The sequence below is a fragment of the Lepidochelys kempii genome, chromosome 25 (genome assembly GCF_965140265.1).
Source record: "Lepidochelys kempii isolate rLepKem1 chromosome 25, rLepKem1.hap2, whole genome shotgun sequence".
In the NCBI taxonomy this organism is placed as follows: Eukaryota; Metazoa; Chordata; order Testudines; family Cheloniidae; genus Lepidochelys; species Lepidochelys kempii.
The window spans coordinates 2,556,247-2,575,154 of NC_133280.1; the positions used below are offsets into that span (position 1 = coordinate 2,556,247).

Consider the following 18,908-nt stretch of genomic DNA (forward strand, 5'->3'; position numbering starts at 1 on the left):
CCATTCTCCCTTTCTGGCTCCTCACTCTTCATTTCTTGCCCTCCTCCCAGCTCTCTACCCTTCCTGCCCCTACCTCCTGGTGATTCTCCACCCGTACCCCAACATGCCCCTCGGGGTGGGGATGGCGCATCTGCACAGGAGGCAGAAGCTCTGCTGTTCGCCCTTTCCCTGCAGGCTCTGCCATCTGGTACCAACAAGAGCTCGGGCCAGAGATAAAGCGAACGGCTCGGTTTAGAGCAGCATTAATGGCCAGATTTCCAAAGGAGTTGAGCCCTGCGGGTCTTTGGGAAATCTGGCCCTAGGCAATGAGAACGGGGAGTGGCTCGTTCTAGTGGAGAGCAGAAGACCCTTTTCATTTTTAACTCCCCATGTGTACGGAGGCTGAGTCTGGGGAGGATGGGACATATCACCAGCGAGGAAACCCCCACCCACCAACTGTGCAGCCTCCCAGCCAGGAGGGCTCAAAGCCTGGCCAGGGAACATGTGCTGCCCCAGCACACACGGCTGGGTTGAAGCTTCCAATCATGCGCCACGAGACGGGATCCACCCTTGTGATGAGCCACAGTCACTGTGGGTGAGTGTGGAAGGGGGGATGCTTCTTCCCAGCCAGGCTCCTATGGCAAAAGGTGCTAATCACTGATATTGAGAGAGCCACCCAAGCCCACAGGGTTGCCCATGTGACCCATCCCCATGAGGCTGTTTTGATTGTTCTCAGGAGCCTAGAGGTGACTTAGGAGCTCAGAATCAAGGGAACTCACCTGCTGGAATGAAGCTTCAATCAGGTTAGAAGGAAACATATTTCTGTAAGAGATGAATGAGACAGGAATGAATCAGCCGCATGAGCTTGAAAAGAAACTGGAGAACCTCTTTGCAGGATTAACATTTGTAGAATTAAGGCGAGTAAAGTACATTATGGCTTATGCTCATTCAGTTCTACTGTCCCTGTTCCAAGTTTAAATCAGGAGCAGAAATGGGATTGAAAAATCAAGTGATAACATGGCCTTTGAGCCAAATATGTAAACCCAGAGGCTAATGTTGTATTTCTGAGAACCCATTTGTCATAGAATTAACTAGGTGTTTTCATTGGCTATTGAGCCAAATCCTGCCATCTTTACCTAGGGAAAACTCCAGGTAACATGGATGGGAGATTTACAGTAGTAGGGACTGAAGGATTTGGCCCACAGATGTGCTCAACATTGTAAATTCAGCAGGGGGAAGGCAGCAGTGGTATGAGTTTTGTGAAACTTCTCAAAAAATTGGCTGCAAAATCCTTAACATCACATCCACCATATTCTCTCCACTGCCAAGAGGACAGCTGTACAGTCCCTGAAATCTAACCACCAGATAGGGATCGAACCAGCAAAAGGGTCCTCAACCATAATGATTACGTTAATGAGGCCAGCTGACAACTCTCTGACACCAACTACTATAAAGAACCCAAAAATGACCCTATACCACAATTCACCCAGGAATTTAAGGACATAATCAAATCCTTCCCCAAACAACTCCAAGAAAAATTCTACAAACTCATCCCCATGAACACACCCTAGGGACCTTCTTTTCCTCCAGAAACTCCACAACATTAACAGCCTCCCTCAGAACACCATCTTTGCCCCAATCGATGTCACTTCCCTGTACCCCAACGTCCCTCACAATGATGGCATCACTGCCAGCCTCAAATAGCTACACGACAATGGACAACACTCAGAGATCCACCCCAAACACCTCACCAAACTCCTCCATTTCCGCCTCTCCCAATTTTACATTCAACAACAAACACTTTGTCCAGACCATGGGAGCAACCCTGGGTACTAGGATGGCTCCCCAATGTGCCAACCTCTTCATGGGCCACCTTGAAGAACAATTTCTGGACAAATGCACCAGGAAACCAGTGAACTACCTGAGACATCAATGATACTTTCGTCCTCTGGACAGACGACTTAAACTCCCTCACAGATTTTCACAACAACTTCAACCACCGCCACACGTCCACTAAACTCTCTCTGGGACAGTCCCACGCCAGCATCAACTTCCCGGCCACCACAATCAGCTTCAACAAAGGAATCCTACAGACAACTATATACAAGAAACACACAATCACCACACCTACCTTCACATGTCCAGTAACCATCCCAAACACACCAAGAAATCTGTTCGCTGCAGCCAGGCATTCACATACCACAGAATATGCTCAGAGGAGAAAGTCCGGGATATAGACCTTAACACGCTTGAAACCGCCTTCGCCAAACAAGGGCACCCCACCAGAGAAGTAGATTGGATCATGGACTGGGCCACCCAAGTGCCCTGAGAGAACCTGCTTCAATACAGAAATAAAACCCCTTCTGACCCCACACCCCTAGTTGTCACCTACCACCCCAGTCTGGAACCCATATAGGGTATCATCAAACAACTACAACCCATATTTGATGGGGACCCCATCCTGAAAGAAATTTTTCCTGAACCCCCACTTCTGACCTTCAAACACCCTGTAACCTCTCCAAGCTCAGCATCAGAAGTAAGCTCTCCATTGATCAGGACCCACCAACTCAAAGCAGCACCAGACCCTGCCAGAACAACAGATGCAAAACCTGCAGCCATATCTCCACTGCTATGATGATCAACACCCCCCACAACACACCTTTCAGGATCTATGGATCCTACACACGCCTATCACAACATCTCGTGTACCTCGTCCAGTGCACTAACAATGCCCACAAAACAGCTGTGTGGGTGAAATGACGTGATTGGAATAACAGAGACTTGGTGGGATAACTCACATGACTGGAGTACTGTCATGGATGGTTATAAACTGTTCAGGAAGGACAGGCAGGGCAGAAAAGGTGGGGGAGTAGCACTGTATGTAAGGGAGCAGTATGACTGCTCAGAGCTCCGGTACGATACTGCAGAAAAACCTGAGTGTCTCTGGATTAAGTTTAGAAGTGTGAGCAACAGGAGTGATGTAGTGGTGGGAGTCTGCTATAGACCACCGGACCAGGGGGATGAGGTGGATGAGGCTTTCTTCCGGCAGCTCGCGGAAGCTACTAGATCTCATGCCCTGGTTCTCATGGGTGACTTTAATTTTCCTGATATCTGCTGAGAGAGCAGTACAGCGGTGCATAGACAATCCAGGAAGTTTTTGGAAAGCGTAGGGGACAATTTCCTGGTGCAAGTGCTAGAGGAGCCAACTAGGGGGGGAGCTTTTCTTGACCTGCTGCTCACAAACTGGGAAGAATTAGTAGGGGAAGCAAAAGTGAATGGGAATCTGGGAGGCAGTGACCATGAGTTGGTTGAGTTCAGGATCCTGATACAGGGAAGAAAGCTAAGCAGCAGGATACGGACCCTGGACTTCAGGAAAGCAGACTTCGACTCCCTCAGGGAACGGATGGGTAGGATCCCCTGGGGGGACTAACATGAAGGGGAAAGGAGTCCAGGAGAGCTGGCTGTATTTCAAGGAATCCCTGTTGAGGTTACAGGGACAAACCATCCCGATGTGTTGAAAGAATAGTAAATATGGCAGGCGACCAGCTTGGCTTAACGGTGAAATCCTAGCGGATCTTAAGCATAAAAAAGAAGCTTACAAGAAGTGGAAGGTTGGACATATGACCAGGGAAGAGTATAAAAATATTGCTCGGGCATGTAGGAATGAAATTAGGAGGGCCAAATCGCACCTGGAGCTGCAGCTAGCGAGAGATGTTAAGAGTAACAAGAAGGGTTTCTTCAGGTATGTTGGCAACAAGAAGAAAGCCAAGGAAAATGTGGGCCCCTTAATGAATGAGGGAGGCAACCTAGTGACGGAGGATGTGGAAAAAGCTAACGTACTCAATGATTGTTTTGCCTCTGTCTTCACGAACAAGGTCAGCTCCCAGACTGCTGTGCTGGGCATCACAACATGGGGAATAGATGGCCAGCCCTCTGTGGAGAAAGAGGTGGTTAGGGACTATTTAGAAAAACTGGACGTGCACAAGTCCATGGGGCCGGATGAGTTGCATCCGAGAGTGCTAAAGGAACTGGCGGCTGTGATTGCAGAGCCATTGGCCATTATCTTTGAAAACTCGTGGCGAACGGGGGAAGTCCCGGATGACTGGAAAAAGGCTAATGTAGTGCCAATCTTTAAAAAAGGGAAGAAGGAGGATCCTGGGAACTACAGGCCAGTCAGCCTCACTTCAGTCCCCGGAAAAATCATGGAGCAGGTCCTCAAAGAATCAATACTGAAGCACTTACATGAGAGGAAAGTGATCAGGAACAGTCAGCATGGATTCACCAAGGGAAGGCCATGCCTGACTAATCTAATCGCCTTCTATGATGAGATTACTGGTTCTGTGGATGAAGGGAAAGCAGTGGATGTATTGTATCTTGACTTTAGCAAAGCTTTTGACACGGTCTCCCACAGTATTCTTGTCAGCAAGTTAAGGAAGTATGGGCTGGATGAATGCACCATAAGGTGGGTAGAAAGTTGGCTAGATTGTCGGGCTCAACGGGTAGTGATCAATGGCTCCATGTCTAGTTGGCAGCCGGTGTCAAGTGGAGTGCCCCAGGGGTCAGTCCTGGGGCCGGTTTTGTTCAATATCTTCATAAATGATCTGGAGGATGGTGTGGATTGCACTCTCAGCAAATTTGCGGATGATACTAAACTGGGAGGAGTGGTAGATACACTGGAGGGCAGGGATAGGATACAGAGGGACCTAGACAAATTGGAGGATTGGGCCAAAAGAAATCTGATGAGGTTCAATAAGGATAAGTGCAGGGTCCTGCACTTAGGACGGAAGAACCCAATGCACAGCTGCAGACTAGGGACCGAATGGCTAGGCAGCAGTTCTGCAGAAAAGGACCTAGGAGTTACAGTGGACAAGAAGCTGGATATGAGCCAGCAGTGTGCCCTTGTTGCCAAGAAGGCCAATGGCATTTTGGGATGTATAAGTAGGGGCATAGTGAGCAGATCGAGGGACATGATCGTCCCCCTCTATTCGACATTGCTGAGGCCTCATCTGGAGTACTGTGTCCAGTTTTGGGCCCCACACTACAAGAAGGATGTGGATAAATTGGAGAGAGTCCAGCGAAGGGCAACAAAAATGATTAGGGGTCTGGAACACATGACTTATGAGGAGAGGCTGAGGGAATTGGGATTGTTTAGTCTGCAGAAGAGAAGAATGAGGGGGGATTTGATAGCTGCTTTCAACTACCTGAGAGGTAGTTCCAGAGAGGATGGTTCTAGACTATTCTCAGTGGTGGAAGAGGACAGGACAAGGTGTAATGGTCTCAAGTTGCAGTGGGGGAGGTTTAGGTTGGATATTAGGAAAAACTTTTTCACTAGGAGGGTGGTGAAACACTGGAATGCATTACCTAGGGAGGTGGTGGAATCTCCTTCCTTAGAAGTTTTTAAGGTCAGGCTTGACAAAGCCCTGGCTGGGATGATTTAATTGGGTATGGGTCCTGCTTTTGAGCAGGGGGTTGGACTAGATGACCTCCTGAGGTCCCTTCCAACCCTGATATTCTATGATTCTATGATTCTATGAAATCAGACAATCACTACACTCTCAAATGCACTTACACAGGAAAATGACAAAAGACAAAAACACCCCATCCCCTGGGAGTTTAAATTACTCTACTAGACACTAAAAATCACGGACTGACAAGAGACACTGGATTTAGGCCCTGTCTACACTGGCAAGTCTCTGCGCAGTAAAGCAGCTGTGAGCGCGGTAACTCCCGAGGTGAGCACACAGCCAAGCCCCTGAGTGCGCAGAAACTGCGCAGTTGCAGCGCTCTAAAAAACCCACCCCGATGAGAGGCGTCGAGCTCCCTGCGCCGGGGGTACAGCGCTGCAAAGCAACAGACGATGATGTTAAATCTTCATATTGCATCGTCTGCACCGATCACAATCACCTCCTAGCATTATGAGCATTGCACTCCCAAGCATAGCAACAAATAATAGTGGCTTTCAGCTTCAAATTGCTGCCTCAAGGCATCCCTGATCCTTATGGCCTCGTGCTGTGCCCCTCTAATAGCCCTGATCTCTGGCTGTTTAAACTCAGCCTCCAGGCGCTGAGCCTCTGCGATCCAGCCCTGAGTGAAGCTTTCACCCTTCCCTGCACAAATGTTACGGAGCGTCCAGCACGTGGCTATAAGCCTAGGATTATTGTCATCGGCCAGGTCCAGCCTCCCACAGCGGCAGCACCAGCAGGCCTTTAAAAGGCCAAAAGCGCACTCCACAGTCATTCTGCACTTGCTCAGCTTGTTGTTGAACTGCTCCTGGCTGCTGTCCCATGTATGGCTTCATAAGCCATGGCATTAAGAGATAAGCAGGGTCTCCCAGGATCACAATGGGCATTTTGACTTCCTCTATGGTGATTTTCTGGTGCAGGAAGAAAGTCCCTGCTTGCAGCTTCCTGAATAGGCCAGTGTTCCAAAAGATGTGTGCGTCATGCACCTTTCCGGGCCAGCCTGCGTTAATGTCTGTGAAATGCCCCCAGTGATCTACAAGCACCCGGAAAACCATAGAGAAATACCCCTTCCAATTAACGTACTCGGTGGCTAGGTGATCTGGTGCCAGAATTGGAATATGCTTGCCATTGATCACCCCTCCGCAGTTAGGGAAGCCCATTTGTGCAAAGCCATCCACAATGTCACGCACATTGCCCACAGTCACGGTCTTCTGGAGCAGGATGCGATTAATGGCCCGGCACACTTCAGTCAACACAAGTCCAATGGTCAACTTTCCCACTCCGAACTGGTTAGCAACCAATCGGTAGCAGTCTGGAGTAGCCAGCTTCCACAGTGCAATCGCCATGTGCTTCTCCGGCAACAGGGCAGCTCTCATTCTCGTGTCCTTGTGCTGCAAGGCTGGGGCGAGCTCATCACACAGTCCCATGAATGTGGCTTTCCTCATCCAAAAGTTCTGCAGCCACTGCTCATCATCCCAGATGTACATGACGATGTGATCCCTCCACTCAGTGCTTGTTTCCTGAGCCCAAAAGCGGCATTCCACGGTGGTCAGCACCTCCATGAATGCCACAAGCAATCTCGTGTCGTAGCTACTACGTGTGGCAAGATCAATGTCACATTCCTCTTGCCTCTGTAGTTTAAGGAATAACTCCACTGCCACTCATGATGTGCTGGTCAGAGCAAGCAGCATCCTGGTCATCAGCTTGGGATCCATTCCTGCAGCCCGAAGAGACAGAGCACGCAGCGCACAAACCATTGATGATTTAGTTGGAGATCGGTCCTGCTTTGAGCAGGGGGTTGGACTAGATACCTCCTGAGGTCCCTTCCAACCCTGATATTCTATGATTCTATGAAAGATGGCACCAAATGCGGACGGAAGCCCAGGGAGCGCTGGGATGCGAAGCAATGCATCATGGGTCACTGGGACAGAACCCAGGATGCCCCATGACCCCCTCCGCCTTCCCACAACTCTTAGCGGCAGAAGAGGAAGAGATGCTCGGTGGGACAGCTGCCCAGAGTGCACTGCTCCGAATACCGCTGCAAGTGCCACAAGGGTGAACACGCTATTGCGCAGGCAGCTGACAGTGTGAACACACCACAGCGGCTTCCCTTCAGCGCGCTCTGAGCGGCGCTGGAACTCCCGGCGCTCCCACTCTGCCCGTGTAGACACACCCTTATTGTTCATTGCAACAGTCTGTAACCCACGAACCCCCTCTTTTTGTCCTCTGACTGCAGAGGTGTTAACGGGCCACCGTACCTTGAATGGTCCCTTACAATATGTGCTAACTGCTTATGCTAAACAAGCTGTTCCCCCTTGCATTTTCCTGTGAGTTTTGATGTAGTTCCTTTCCCAGGCCAGAAGAAGAGCTCTGTGTGTCTCAAAAGTGTGTCTCTCTCACCACCAGAAGTTGATTCAATAAAAGATATTCCCTCACCCACCGAGTCTCTCTAATATCCTGGGCTACAACTACATGGCATACAAACTATTTCTCTACATTTCAGAATTCATTGAGCTCTTAATAACCTGCTCCCTTCATGTCACTGGCTGTGCTCTGGTCACTCCTGCCAAAGCCTGGCTGCCAGACACAAGCCACTCAGAGCCCTTGCTAGAGGCCTGCAGCCGGCTGGCTGAAGTGGGAGAGTGGAAGGAAGATGGTGGCCAGGGTGCCCAAGAGCTGCACTCATCATGACTCCATCCATGAACATAAGAACAGCCGCACTGGGTCAGACAAAAGGTCCATCTAGCTCAGTCTCCTGTCTTCTGACTGTGGCCAATGCCAGGTGCCACAGAGGGAATGAACAGAACAGGTAATCATCAAGTGATCCATCCCCTGTTGCTCATTTCCAGCCTCTGGCAAACAGAGGCTAGGGACACCATCCCTGCTTATCTTGGCTAATAGCCATTGATGGACCTATCCTCCATGAACTTATCTAGTTCTTTTTTTAACTCTGTTATAGTCTTGGCCTTCACAACATCCTTTGGCAAGGAGTTCCACAGGTTGACTGTGTGTTGTGTGAATACTTCCTTTTATTTTTTTTTAACCTGCTGCCTATTAATTTCCTTCGGTGACCCCTGGTTCTTATGTTATGAGGAGTAAATAACATGGGCAGTTTCTGCCAGTGGGGCTCCTGTGGAGGCCAGGCTGGAACTCAAAGCTGCCCTCCCTGAGCATATGCCCCAGGGCGAGTGGCTGTGGGGCTATCACCTGCCCCCCACTGGGGTATCTCTCAGGAGAGGGAGGGCAGCTGACTCAGTGCATGCACGTGGGGGAGATGATGAGTTGATGGGGGGTGTTGTGGGGGGAAGAAAAGAATTAACTGACTTTGTTGGGGCTCATGATGAGTGCATTCATCGCAGGGCCCCCTGCCCGTGGGGAGAAAGGAGAAAGCAGAAGGCTGCAGCTGAGGGAGTGACTTCTCGGTGGCAGCTGGGCAAGAGCAGCGCCCCCTCACTGCACTGACCGTAGACACCTGGGGTGGGATCCACGGAAGGCTGTGGGCTTTGCAGTGCCCAGTGTCACAGCACCTAACTTTTGGGCACCTAGAAAATCACAGGAACAACACTGAGTTAGGTGCCTCGGCTCCTACACGATGACCCCGGCCCACACCGAACAGCCAGCAGAGGAGCAGTGGTGACGGCCACCTTAACTTTTAGCCCAGTGGTTGCAGCACTCACCTGGGATGTGTGATGTCCAGGTTCAGCTCCCCCATCTCTGCCAGAGGGGAACCAGGATCCAGAGGTGGATTACGGATGTGTAGGGTGCTGGGCCAGAGCAAGAGGGTGCCCCCCTCCCCCTGCTCCTGCTGGGGAAATGGGGTCAGGGCACAGGGGCTTCCCCCACTCCCTGGCATGAGCGCCAGGGATGGTGGAGCAGGTCAGGGCACAGGGGTGCCCATTTTTCCAGAGTCCCCCCAATTGGCCAGGGTCCTGGGGGCCAATCCTCCACTGCCAGGATCTGAACAGGCGTCTCCGCCATCCCGGATGGGTGCCCAACCACTGGACTACAGAGTGCCTCTCTTGCACTCACTCCCACCTTCCTCTCCACGATAACTAAGTGTTTATCCACAGTGGAATGGCCACGGGGCCGGAGAGACTGGAAATCACTCTGTGGCCTGGTGGTTCAGGCCCTGAGGTGGGAGACCCCGGGGGCCCAGTCCCCTTCCTCCAGTCACTTTTTTGTAATTGAGCCACAGTAGACCAGCTTCAGGGACCCAACATCCCCAGCTCAGTGGGTAGCACGCTCTCCTAAGAGGTGGGAGGCCCCTCTTCAAACCCTTTCACTACCCTGGCAGAGAGGGGGATTGAACCTGGTGTTGCTACACCCCAGGTGAGTGTGCTAACCACTGGGCTAAAGGTTGTAAGGTGGGTGGGTACTAGTGCCGCCTCCTCCTCCAGCCAGGTTTTGAGTGGGGCCCGATCTAGCAGGGCTGCTCAGAGACCACATACAGATTGGGCTCTGCGCACAACTTAGGGAGCCGAATGCCGGTCTCCCCCCAGTTCATGACTTGTTCTGGGGCTTAACGCAGGAGATTGGTGTCTGGATGCCTAGAGAGGCGGCAGCATGCTCGCCCCACAGTCTAAAATTTGGGTATCTACTGTCTAGGGAACTTTTACCGCAGAGAGTGAGGTGCTGAGGCAGTTTAGGTGCCCACAGGGTTAGGCAGCAGCTGAATGGGAGTTCTGGGGGTCGTTATGGTGCTGCGCAGAGGGGTTTAGGCATCGATGTTGCTGCATGGATTGCAGTCAGAGTCAATTGTAGTGTGAACAAGTGCCCGCTGGTGAAATGCCTGGAGTTGTACCCACTTACTCCAGGGCTGAATTTGGCCAATTTCTTCTTAAATGTTCTTTGAGCCATTAGTCTTGTTAAAAGCTTATTTACCGTGCGAAGATCTTGGCTGTAAACAATAAAACAGGACCCGTATTTATAAAATCAGGGCTATTCCAGAAGGTGCTAGAGAGTACCTGATTAAATCCAGTAAGGCGTCTGCAGAGCTTAACACCACGTTGCCCACGGTATACTCCTCCTTTTGGGCAGCAGCGCCCGGATGAATGTTGATCACAAGCACAATCCCAACAGTCACAGCCATGAATGTAGTCCAAAGATAATAGGTGAGTGTGATCAACCCCATCTTCCCACAGGCCTTGGAGTCTATGGTGGCCAAGCTGGACATCAGACTGAAAGAGAAAAGAACATGCTCAGCGAACTCTCACAACTGAACTGCACAAGACATGTCTCTGGCAAAGACCGCCCGAGTCACCAGCTCCATGCAGTGCTTGCTCCGGCAGAGCCCCCACTGGCCATGAGATCTGCAGGGTGCTTGCCACCCCGCCAAGGTCCTGAACTCCAATCCACTTAAGCTCATTGAGCTCAATCATCTGCTCAGTGCACAGGGCTGGACAAGGAGCAAACAACATGTTCTCTTCCATTATGACAGGAACGGAGAACAATGCTGAAAATAGGGTCGTGTCAGCCATTATATCAATCACTGGGCGTCTTCCGCCTGGGATTCCATGTCCAATGCTGGTCATGCCATTTGAAATGGGCAACAGAAATGGTTAGAGGCCTGGAGAGACTTCATGTGAGGCCTCAGAGACAAGAGAAATAAGCAGTGACATGACAGAGGGTTAGATAAGGTGACCCAGGAGTTCTCAGATTCTCCGGACCATGTCAGGCAGGAAGTCAGATCATAATGGTCTATGACTCATAAATGAGACAGTCAGTGAAACTGAAAGGCAACAAATTTTAAGGAATCTGGTGGCACCTTAAAGACGAACAGATTTATTAGGGCATAAGCTTTTGTGGGTAAAACCCACTTCTTCAGATGCATGGAGTGAAAATTACAGATGCAGGCATTATATACTGACACATGAAGGGAAGGGAGTTACCTCACAAGCAGAGAGCTAGTGTTGGCCTGGGGAAGGATAGCTCAGTGGTTTGAGTATTGGCCTGCTAAACCTAGGCTTGTGAGTTCAATCCTTGAGGGGGCCATTTAGGGATCTGGGTCAAAATTTGGGGATTGGTCCTGCTTTGAGCAGGGGGGTTGGACTAGATGACCTCCTGAGGTCCTCTCCAACCCTGAGATTCTATGAATTCAATCAGGGTGGATGTAATCCACACCCAATAATAGATGAGGAGGTGTTAATTCCAGGAGTGGCAAAGCTGCTTTTGTAATGGGACAGCCACTTCCAGTCCCTATTCAAGCCCAAATTAACGGTGTTAAATTTGCAAATGAATTTTAGTTCTGCTGTTTCTCTTTGAAGTCAATTTCTGAAGTTTTTTTGTTCAAGTATAGCTACTTTCAAATCTGTTATAGAATGTCCAGGAAGATTGAAGTGTTCGCCTACTGGCTTTTGTATGTTACCATTCCTGATGTCCGATTTGTGTCCATTTATTCTTTTACATAGGGACTGTCCGGTCTGGCCAATGTCCATGGCAGAGGGGCACTGCTGGCGCATGACGGCACAGATCACATTGGTGGACGTGCAGGTGAACGAGCCCCTGATGGTGTGGCAGATGTGGTTGGGTCCTCTGATAGTGTTGCTCATTCACCTGCATGTCTACATCCAGCCTGATCGAATTGGCCCTGTCAACACTGGTTCTCCACTTGTGAGGTCACTCCCTTCCCCACTCCCTGGCAGGAGCGCCAGGGAGGGTGGAGCAGGTCAGGGCACAGGGGTGCCCATTTTTCCAGAGCCCCCCCAATTGGCCAGGGTCCTGGGGGCCACTCTGCCACTGCCAGGATCTGAACAGGCGTCATTATAGAGAAGCTGCATTTTCTCTCCCAGCTGTTCTTTTCTCTCCCCGTTGGGGTCTGGTTTGTTTTATTTTCTGGGAAACAGGATCGGACTTTAACAGCAACAGCTCCAGCTCATCTCCCTTTTTTCTGTCTCACGCGTCCCAAACCAGGAAAGTTCTTCCCACTTTTAATCCATCTAAGGGCTAGAGAGCTAAGGGGGGTGCAGTTCACCTTGTCTCACTAATCTCCTGGGACTTATACAGCTACAGCTACACTGCATATGTCGAAGAGACTGCCAGACAGGGGGGTTTTCCTTCTAAAAACTCTCGACAGTTAAGGGAAAGGAAGAAGGGATGCTGTTCAAAGCCTTACTTAACACTTTTCATTTTTAAGGCTTTAGCTGTTTTTCCTTCTTTTTCTCGATCTTTAATAAAAGGCCAGAGAGATTTGTAGTTTTGTGTTCCATGGGACTAAGCCAGCTGGGGTCTCTGTACTCAGAACCCCACATTCGGTTTAAAACTCAGTGTTGTACAGTGACAGGGTCAGGTGAGCATCTTTGACTGGCTGTGTCCATTTATTTCACTGAAATTAATACAACAGGTTTCTTGCACCTTCTTCTGAGGCAGCTGGTCCTGATTATCATCCAACAAGCATCCGAGCCGGGGGATCCCATTGCCTGGTGTCTCGAGGGACACAAAGGGGCGGACACGTGACCTCCCCACATGACTCCTCCCCTCCTGCCCCCAGCTCGGGGCCCCTGTGCTCTCCCCGTCCCCTCCCAATCCCACGTTACCTGGGGGGGGGTCTGTCCTCCTGCTGCGCTGGCTCTCCCCGGCTCTTCCTGGCAGCCAGGTCCTGGAGCCACTGCCTGGGAGAGCGCCGGGCTGCCTCCCTCCAGGCTTGGTCCCCAGGACAGCGGCTGAGCGAGTCGGACTCCCCCCATGCCCCCCAAGGCATGCTCAGACGCTGAGTCTGGGTGGGGTGCAGCCTGCTGCTGCCACAGCCAGGCACTCTCCCAGGCAGTGGGGTTGGAAGAGGAGAGGCTCTGGCCCTGCCCCTGCTCCTTCCTCTCCCCACCCAGGCTGGCTGCTGGGGGCACTTGACCTTGCTAGAGGGGCACTTGGCCCTCTGGGCACCTACCACAAGTCACCCATCAGAGGCAGTCTGGAATGTCCATGGTCCTGAGCTCTTCCTGAGTTACAGGAAAATGGAATGTTTCTGAATTTTGCAAAAGCCTTTGTTGAGCTCTCCCAATGGGCTTGTTTTTACACATCCAAACTCCTTGTACATGCAGGGCTGGTCTACACCACACCATTACATCTGCATAGCGACATTTCACACCCCTGAGAGACTGTTAAACCAACTAACCCCAGTGTAGACCATGGTAGGTTGAGAAGACTTCTTCCATCGACCGAGCTGCCGCCTCTCAGGGAGGTGGACGACCGCCAACGCCAGGAGAGCCTCTCTCATTGCTGTAGGAAGTGGCTGCACTTACTGAAGCACTACAGTGGTGTAGACAGAGCCTCAGGCCATGTCTACACTGCCACGTATGTCAGCAAAACGTATGTCGCTCAGGGGTGTGGAAACCCCCCGCCCCAAGTGACATACGTTTCACCGGCATAAGGGCTCACGTGCACAGCACTGTGCTGGTGGGAGAGCTGCTCCTGCTGCTCCTTGCGGTGGTTTTATGATGTTCACAGAAGCTCGTTTTCTCTCTCTCTCTCTCTTGGCAGAACAGAGCAGCTCCAGCTCACAGCTATACAGCTGTACGTCCGCTGGCATAGACGTGGCCTTTCGGAAGGACTAGACCATGGGCTGTTTTAAACAAACCTGGTCTATAAAGGTCTCAACATCCTGCTAATGTGAACCGTTGCTCTGGTTATTTGTCAGCAGCTCCAGCATGAAATTACAGTACTCTGAACCAGCACATTGTCAAACAGCTGCATTTGCTCCAGTGAACAAGGCAGTTAAGTACATTTCTGCCAGCCATCTCTGGCCAAAGGGCTCTGACTTGGAGAGTGTGCAGAGAGATGGCTGCCCTGCAATGCGTTAGGCCCAGATCATGCTTGCTCCAAGTTCGGAAGGCCAAGTTTGGAAGGTCATCTTTCTGGACCACCATTCCTTGCTGCAAAAGTCTGAAGCCTAGGGATGCATGCAGGGGAGCAGGATAAAATCTGGGAGGGCCAGATAGGAGGAGTGGGCAGACCAGGGATGGTCAGGGGGCTGCATATTGCCCTTCCTTCGGCCCAGCTCTGAGTATATGCCCCAGAGATTAAAACACAGCCCCAGCCTGTATTATCTTTTCTCTAGAACCCACCTTTTTTCTAAAGTCTGCAGGACTGTCTCCTGTGGACTCTAGCAGAGTCCACATTGGGCCTATGGCTTCTGATGGCCTGCTAAGTTCTACAGCAGACCCCGTGAACTTCAGAAAGTCCACAGGAACTCAGAGGTGGGAAGTGGAGCAGGAATTGAGGTGGGGAGGTTGCAGAAGCACAGGAGTGGAAAGTTGATTCACAGAAAGCGGATAGGGAGCTCGTGGATCTAGGATCCCACAGAGTTCCTAAGCTCTGCGGAGATCTTTGACCCCTTGTTTCCCTAGTTCCCAGAGTCCTGCAGAGCTCCCTGGCTAAGCTCAGTCCATTGCCCTCCAGAGACTTGGGCTGCACAGGGGTACTGCACTCTGTCCACCATGATCCCTATATGTGTCAAAAACATTTCAGACTTGTCATTAAGCTTGGCGAGCACATGGAGGGAGACATGAGAGTGTAGAACCCCCTAAACAACAACACCACAAATCAGGCCAAGGAGTTTGAAACAATAAAAGGAAGAGGGGGGTTGGACTAGGTGACCTCCTGAGGTCCCTTCCAACCCTGATATTTTATGATTCTATGATTCTAAGAGGAAAGCAATTTTAGAAGCGCTGATTCAAAAAAATATAAACTTCCCAAAAATTCACAGATGTGGCCATAATGTAGAACACAGTCTATAAAAAAATGTTTTTTAAAAAACCCTAATATATATAACTGAAAGGAAAAATAGAAATCAGACTCTGATGTGAAACATTAGATGATGAAAAATATTGTGAAAGAATTAATTATGAACAAATTCCTGGAACATTTTCTAATGACCTCTCTAGAATCAGGAATCAATTTTTCAGAGTGTTCAACAAAGCTAAATATTGGTGATTAGAGGCACTAATTTCTCAAATTTAATCTTAAATTTAAATATTTTATGTGGATGTCATTATTTATATCCATAATTCTACAGGGTGACACTTTTTTTAAAAAAAGGAAATTACAAACACAAACCACGAAGCTGAATGCCAGGTAAGGTAGTTCAGATAGCACCAGCGCCAAGCCAGGAAAGAATAAAGAAATCCAGTGGTTAGTTTCTGGAAACACATTACACAGGAACCAATTGACAACAGTTCATAGAAAGGACAACACTTGTGCATCGAACGGGCAAGTAAAATACCCAGCCAAAACAAAGCTCCGAAGCTCCATCTTCAGCCAGGTGCAATGCATGGAGCTGTAACTGACAGTGCCTGTACTATGTTGACAACAAGAAAAGGAGGACTTGTGGCACCTTAGAGACTAACCAATTTATTAGAGCATAAGCTTTCGTGAGCTACAGCTCACTTCTTCAGATGCAACGTTATTGGTAGCAAATGATCAGGTGGGCTTCCTGCAGGGAAGTCACTGGAGCGGGCTGGAAATGGAAATGAGAGGAGGCTAATGCTGTGAGGGGCACGTGTCACTGCTCATAGGCACATGCCAGAGACAATTTGGACTCACGGTGTATAGGTGTAAAAGCTGCTGATTGGATCTGCCAGGGCAGTCAGTGCTGGATGATCAAACGGGATCACACAGCAATACTGACAAAAGACAGTGTGTGTTGTGCAGTCTCTTTTGCTTTTGGCAGTGGGATTACACCGTGGGTATCCTCATTCCAGAGTAAAGGGGATTGTGTCAGTGTAAAGGGCAGTGGGGGCAGCCGGGAATGGGATAGAACTAGAGCGATTCTACCTGGGGGGTTGTATGGGCATTCCTATAAAACATCAACGTAAGGAATTTGTGCACTTAATTCAGATTCCCCACTCCAAAATGACCATCCTCCTCATTCTCTGCTGCCCAGCTACATGTATCCCTCTACACCGTGATTACCCTCAGCTGTCTGACTGCAATCCCAGAAGGGCTGAAGAAGCGATTCGTATGCAAATAATCCTGGTTTGGGATGAGTGAATTAGTTTGCCAATCAGGTTATCAAGCGGGTGGGGGAAAATGGAGAGAAGACTTGATTCCCATCCATTCATTCAGTCTCCTGCAGGTAGAGTGTAGCATGTACATTTTGGATCAGGTCTTCTGGCGATGTTGCAGACTGCTGTATGTTAAGGTTGAGGCGGGTGAGGTTGGAAGCCAGGATATCCCTACAGCATGTACGAGGCCATTCGCGGGGGTCTTTTCCATGCAGCTTTTGTGGGTTCAGACGCATAAAGCTAGTGGGCTGGTCTGAACTCCGGCATACTGGGGTGGGAGGTGGGGGGCACAAGGAGGGCTGCCCGCACCGCAGCAGGTAACCTGGGGGGGGGCAGGGGAACCGCTCCCCACCCCAGCTCCCCTCCACCTCCCTGGGCCTGAGTGTGAAGCCGCCGCCTGCTTCTCAGCCCTCCCCAGCTTCCAGCATGAACAGCTGATTTGTGGGAAGCGTGGGGGGGGGAGAAGCAGAGCAGGGCAGCGCGTTCAGGGGAGGAGGTGGAGAGGAGGTGAGCTGGAGCCGGGCGCGGGGCGGGGAGCTGCCGGGGGCTCTGCACCCACCAAATTCTCCCCCTGGGGCCTCCAGCCCTGGAGCTCCCACGGAGTCGGCGCCTAAGGCGCCACTTTTGATGTGATCAGTGGGGGCAGCAGCCGCTCCCCCTGCTCCCCCCCCAGCTATGCTCCCCCGCCTCTAGGAGCCAGAGGGACCTGCCAGATGCTTCCTGGGAGCTGCCCCAGGTAAGCACCACCAGGACTCCCCACCTCGCCCCCGGCAGGTCCCTCTGGCTCTTAGGGGCGGGGTGGGCACCCACTACGGTGGCCCACGAGACCCTCCTGCCCAGTTCTGGGGGCAGTCAGGGGACAGGGGAGGGGGGTGGATGGGGCAGGAGTCCCTGGGGGCGGGGGTGAGCCACGACACCCTCATGTGGGGAGGAGGGAACCAGTTGTTAAGATTTTGGCAGCTTATCGCTGCAGCCAGGCCAAATCTGAATAAGTGGCACTGTAACCTGGCACATGGGGTCACAACCCCACTCAAATCTGGGGCAGCCGGGCAGGTAACCTGGGTCCCTGAGCAAAATTCTGTCTGGGCCCCAGGAATAATCTGGCTCCCAGTGCTCAGGAGTGTGGGGGGCAGAGGCACCAGAGGGAGCATTTCTGAGTGGGAGGGAGGTCATACTGGGATGGCTGCACTGGCTACACCTGTTGCTTATGTAGGACATGGTGTCTCTTCCCGGCTTCTGAAGGTGATATGTCTTTCACGGGCATGTTGTAAAAGCAATCACCAGCTGGTGCTATTCTACATAGTTTTACTAGTTCTAAATGCTGCATTGTTGTTACTTTTATGATGTAGTTTCTATTTTGAGAAGCTGTTGCAAACAGTAGTCAGTTTGCTCCCTGTAACTCACGTAAATTCTTAGAGCAGAATTATGCCCTAGGAACTTGGCATTGGTGTTTTGGCTGAGACTCCTGAAAAGGGGAATTTCCCTGCATGCTGTTTGACTATGTCTGTTCCAGGACTGGCGTTTAGGTATAAATAAAACAGGTTACGCTAAGAAAATAACCAGACTCTGTGTCACAGGTTTGTCTTCCAACAGAAATCCCCTGAAGTCTGCTACTGCCCAGGAAAGAGGCAACAGGCATAATACCCAGGGCTATTTGTAATGCCGTATTTTCTGCAAAAGCCACCTCTTGACACAAAATGTGATCCCGGACTAGGCCTCATGGTTGTGATATAACCTTGAAACTCTGAACTGAGCATTACCCGAGTGAAGCTGTCTGCCTGAGTCTGAAGACTGCCTGAAACAGTAGCTCAGAGCAGTGCCCTGTTTCCTCTCCTCTCAGTGGGGCTTAATTCTGAAACCCAATTCCCCTGCCCTGCCGTCTGATGTGCCAAAAGCCCCAATTGCTCCCCACCTAGCTGTCAAAACCCACAGCTGTCCCCTTAAGACCTGTGCAATGCAATTATGTGCTGTCAGTACAAACATCTGTGCCACATTAAAAACCTCAGAGCCACGTCTCAATGAGTGTGCTACCCACTGGGTGGCAAAGCTAGATCTTTATGCTCTGATCCAATAGATATTTAATTCTCTTTACAAAGTGGAACAGCTCCACCAGGACACATTAAGAAAGCATTACAGAGCCTGACTATAACCCGCTGATGGGACCTACGTTCACGGCTCAGCTCTGAATCAGGAAACTTTCTCTGTTTTTTGTCATGAACAATTTCAAAAGGTCTTGTTGTGTTCATTCTGCATCAAACCTTCACATTTTTGGTGAAATGTAATTCTTGTTTTCCAGCCAGCCCGATTCACTTCAAGACATTCTAACATTTGGGTATTTTAAAAAGATGATGAATTTTTGTAAAATAAGCATTCTCTTGGTTTTTGGTACTAGTCGGGCTCCATTCAAACACTTTCAACCTTTCCTCATCTTTAACTGAGTTTTGGCTTGCAAAAGTAGCTTAAGTGAATCCCC

At 50.4% G+C, this 18,908-nt stretch overlaps 1 protein-coding gene across 1 annotated transcript in view; it reads right to left on the minus strand.

Annotated features, from left to right (window-relative positions):
- The window catches only part of LOC140903308 (excitatory amino acid transporter 5-like), a 77,800-nt gene that overhangs the window by 41,689 nt on the left and 17,203 nt on the right, over positions 1 to 18,908 (minus strand). Inside the window, exons 3-4 of the mRNA XM_073324406.1 lie at positions 10,406 to 10,618; positions 759 to 801 (exon numbers count right to left, since the gene is read on the minus strand). Coding sequence (XP_073180507.1) covers positions 759 to 801; positions 10,406 to 10,618 — 256 coding nt within the window. The remainder of the gene's footprint in view (positions 1 to 758; positions 802 to 10,405; positions 10,619 to 18,908) is intronic.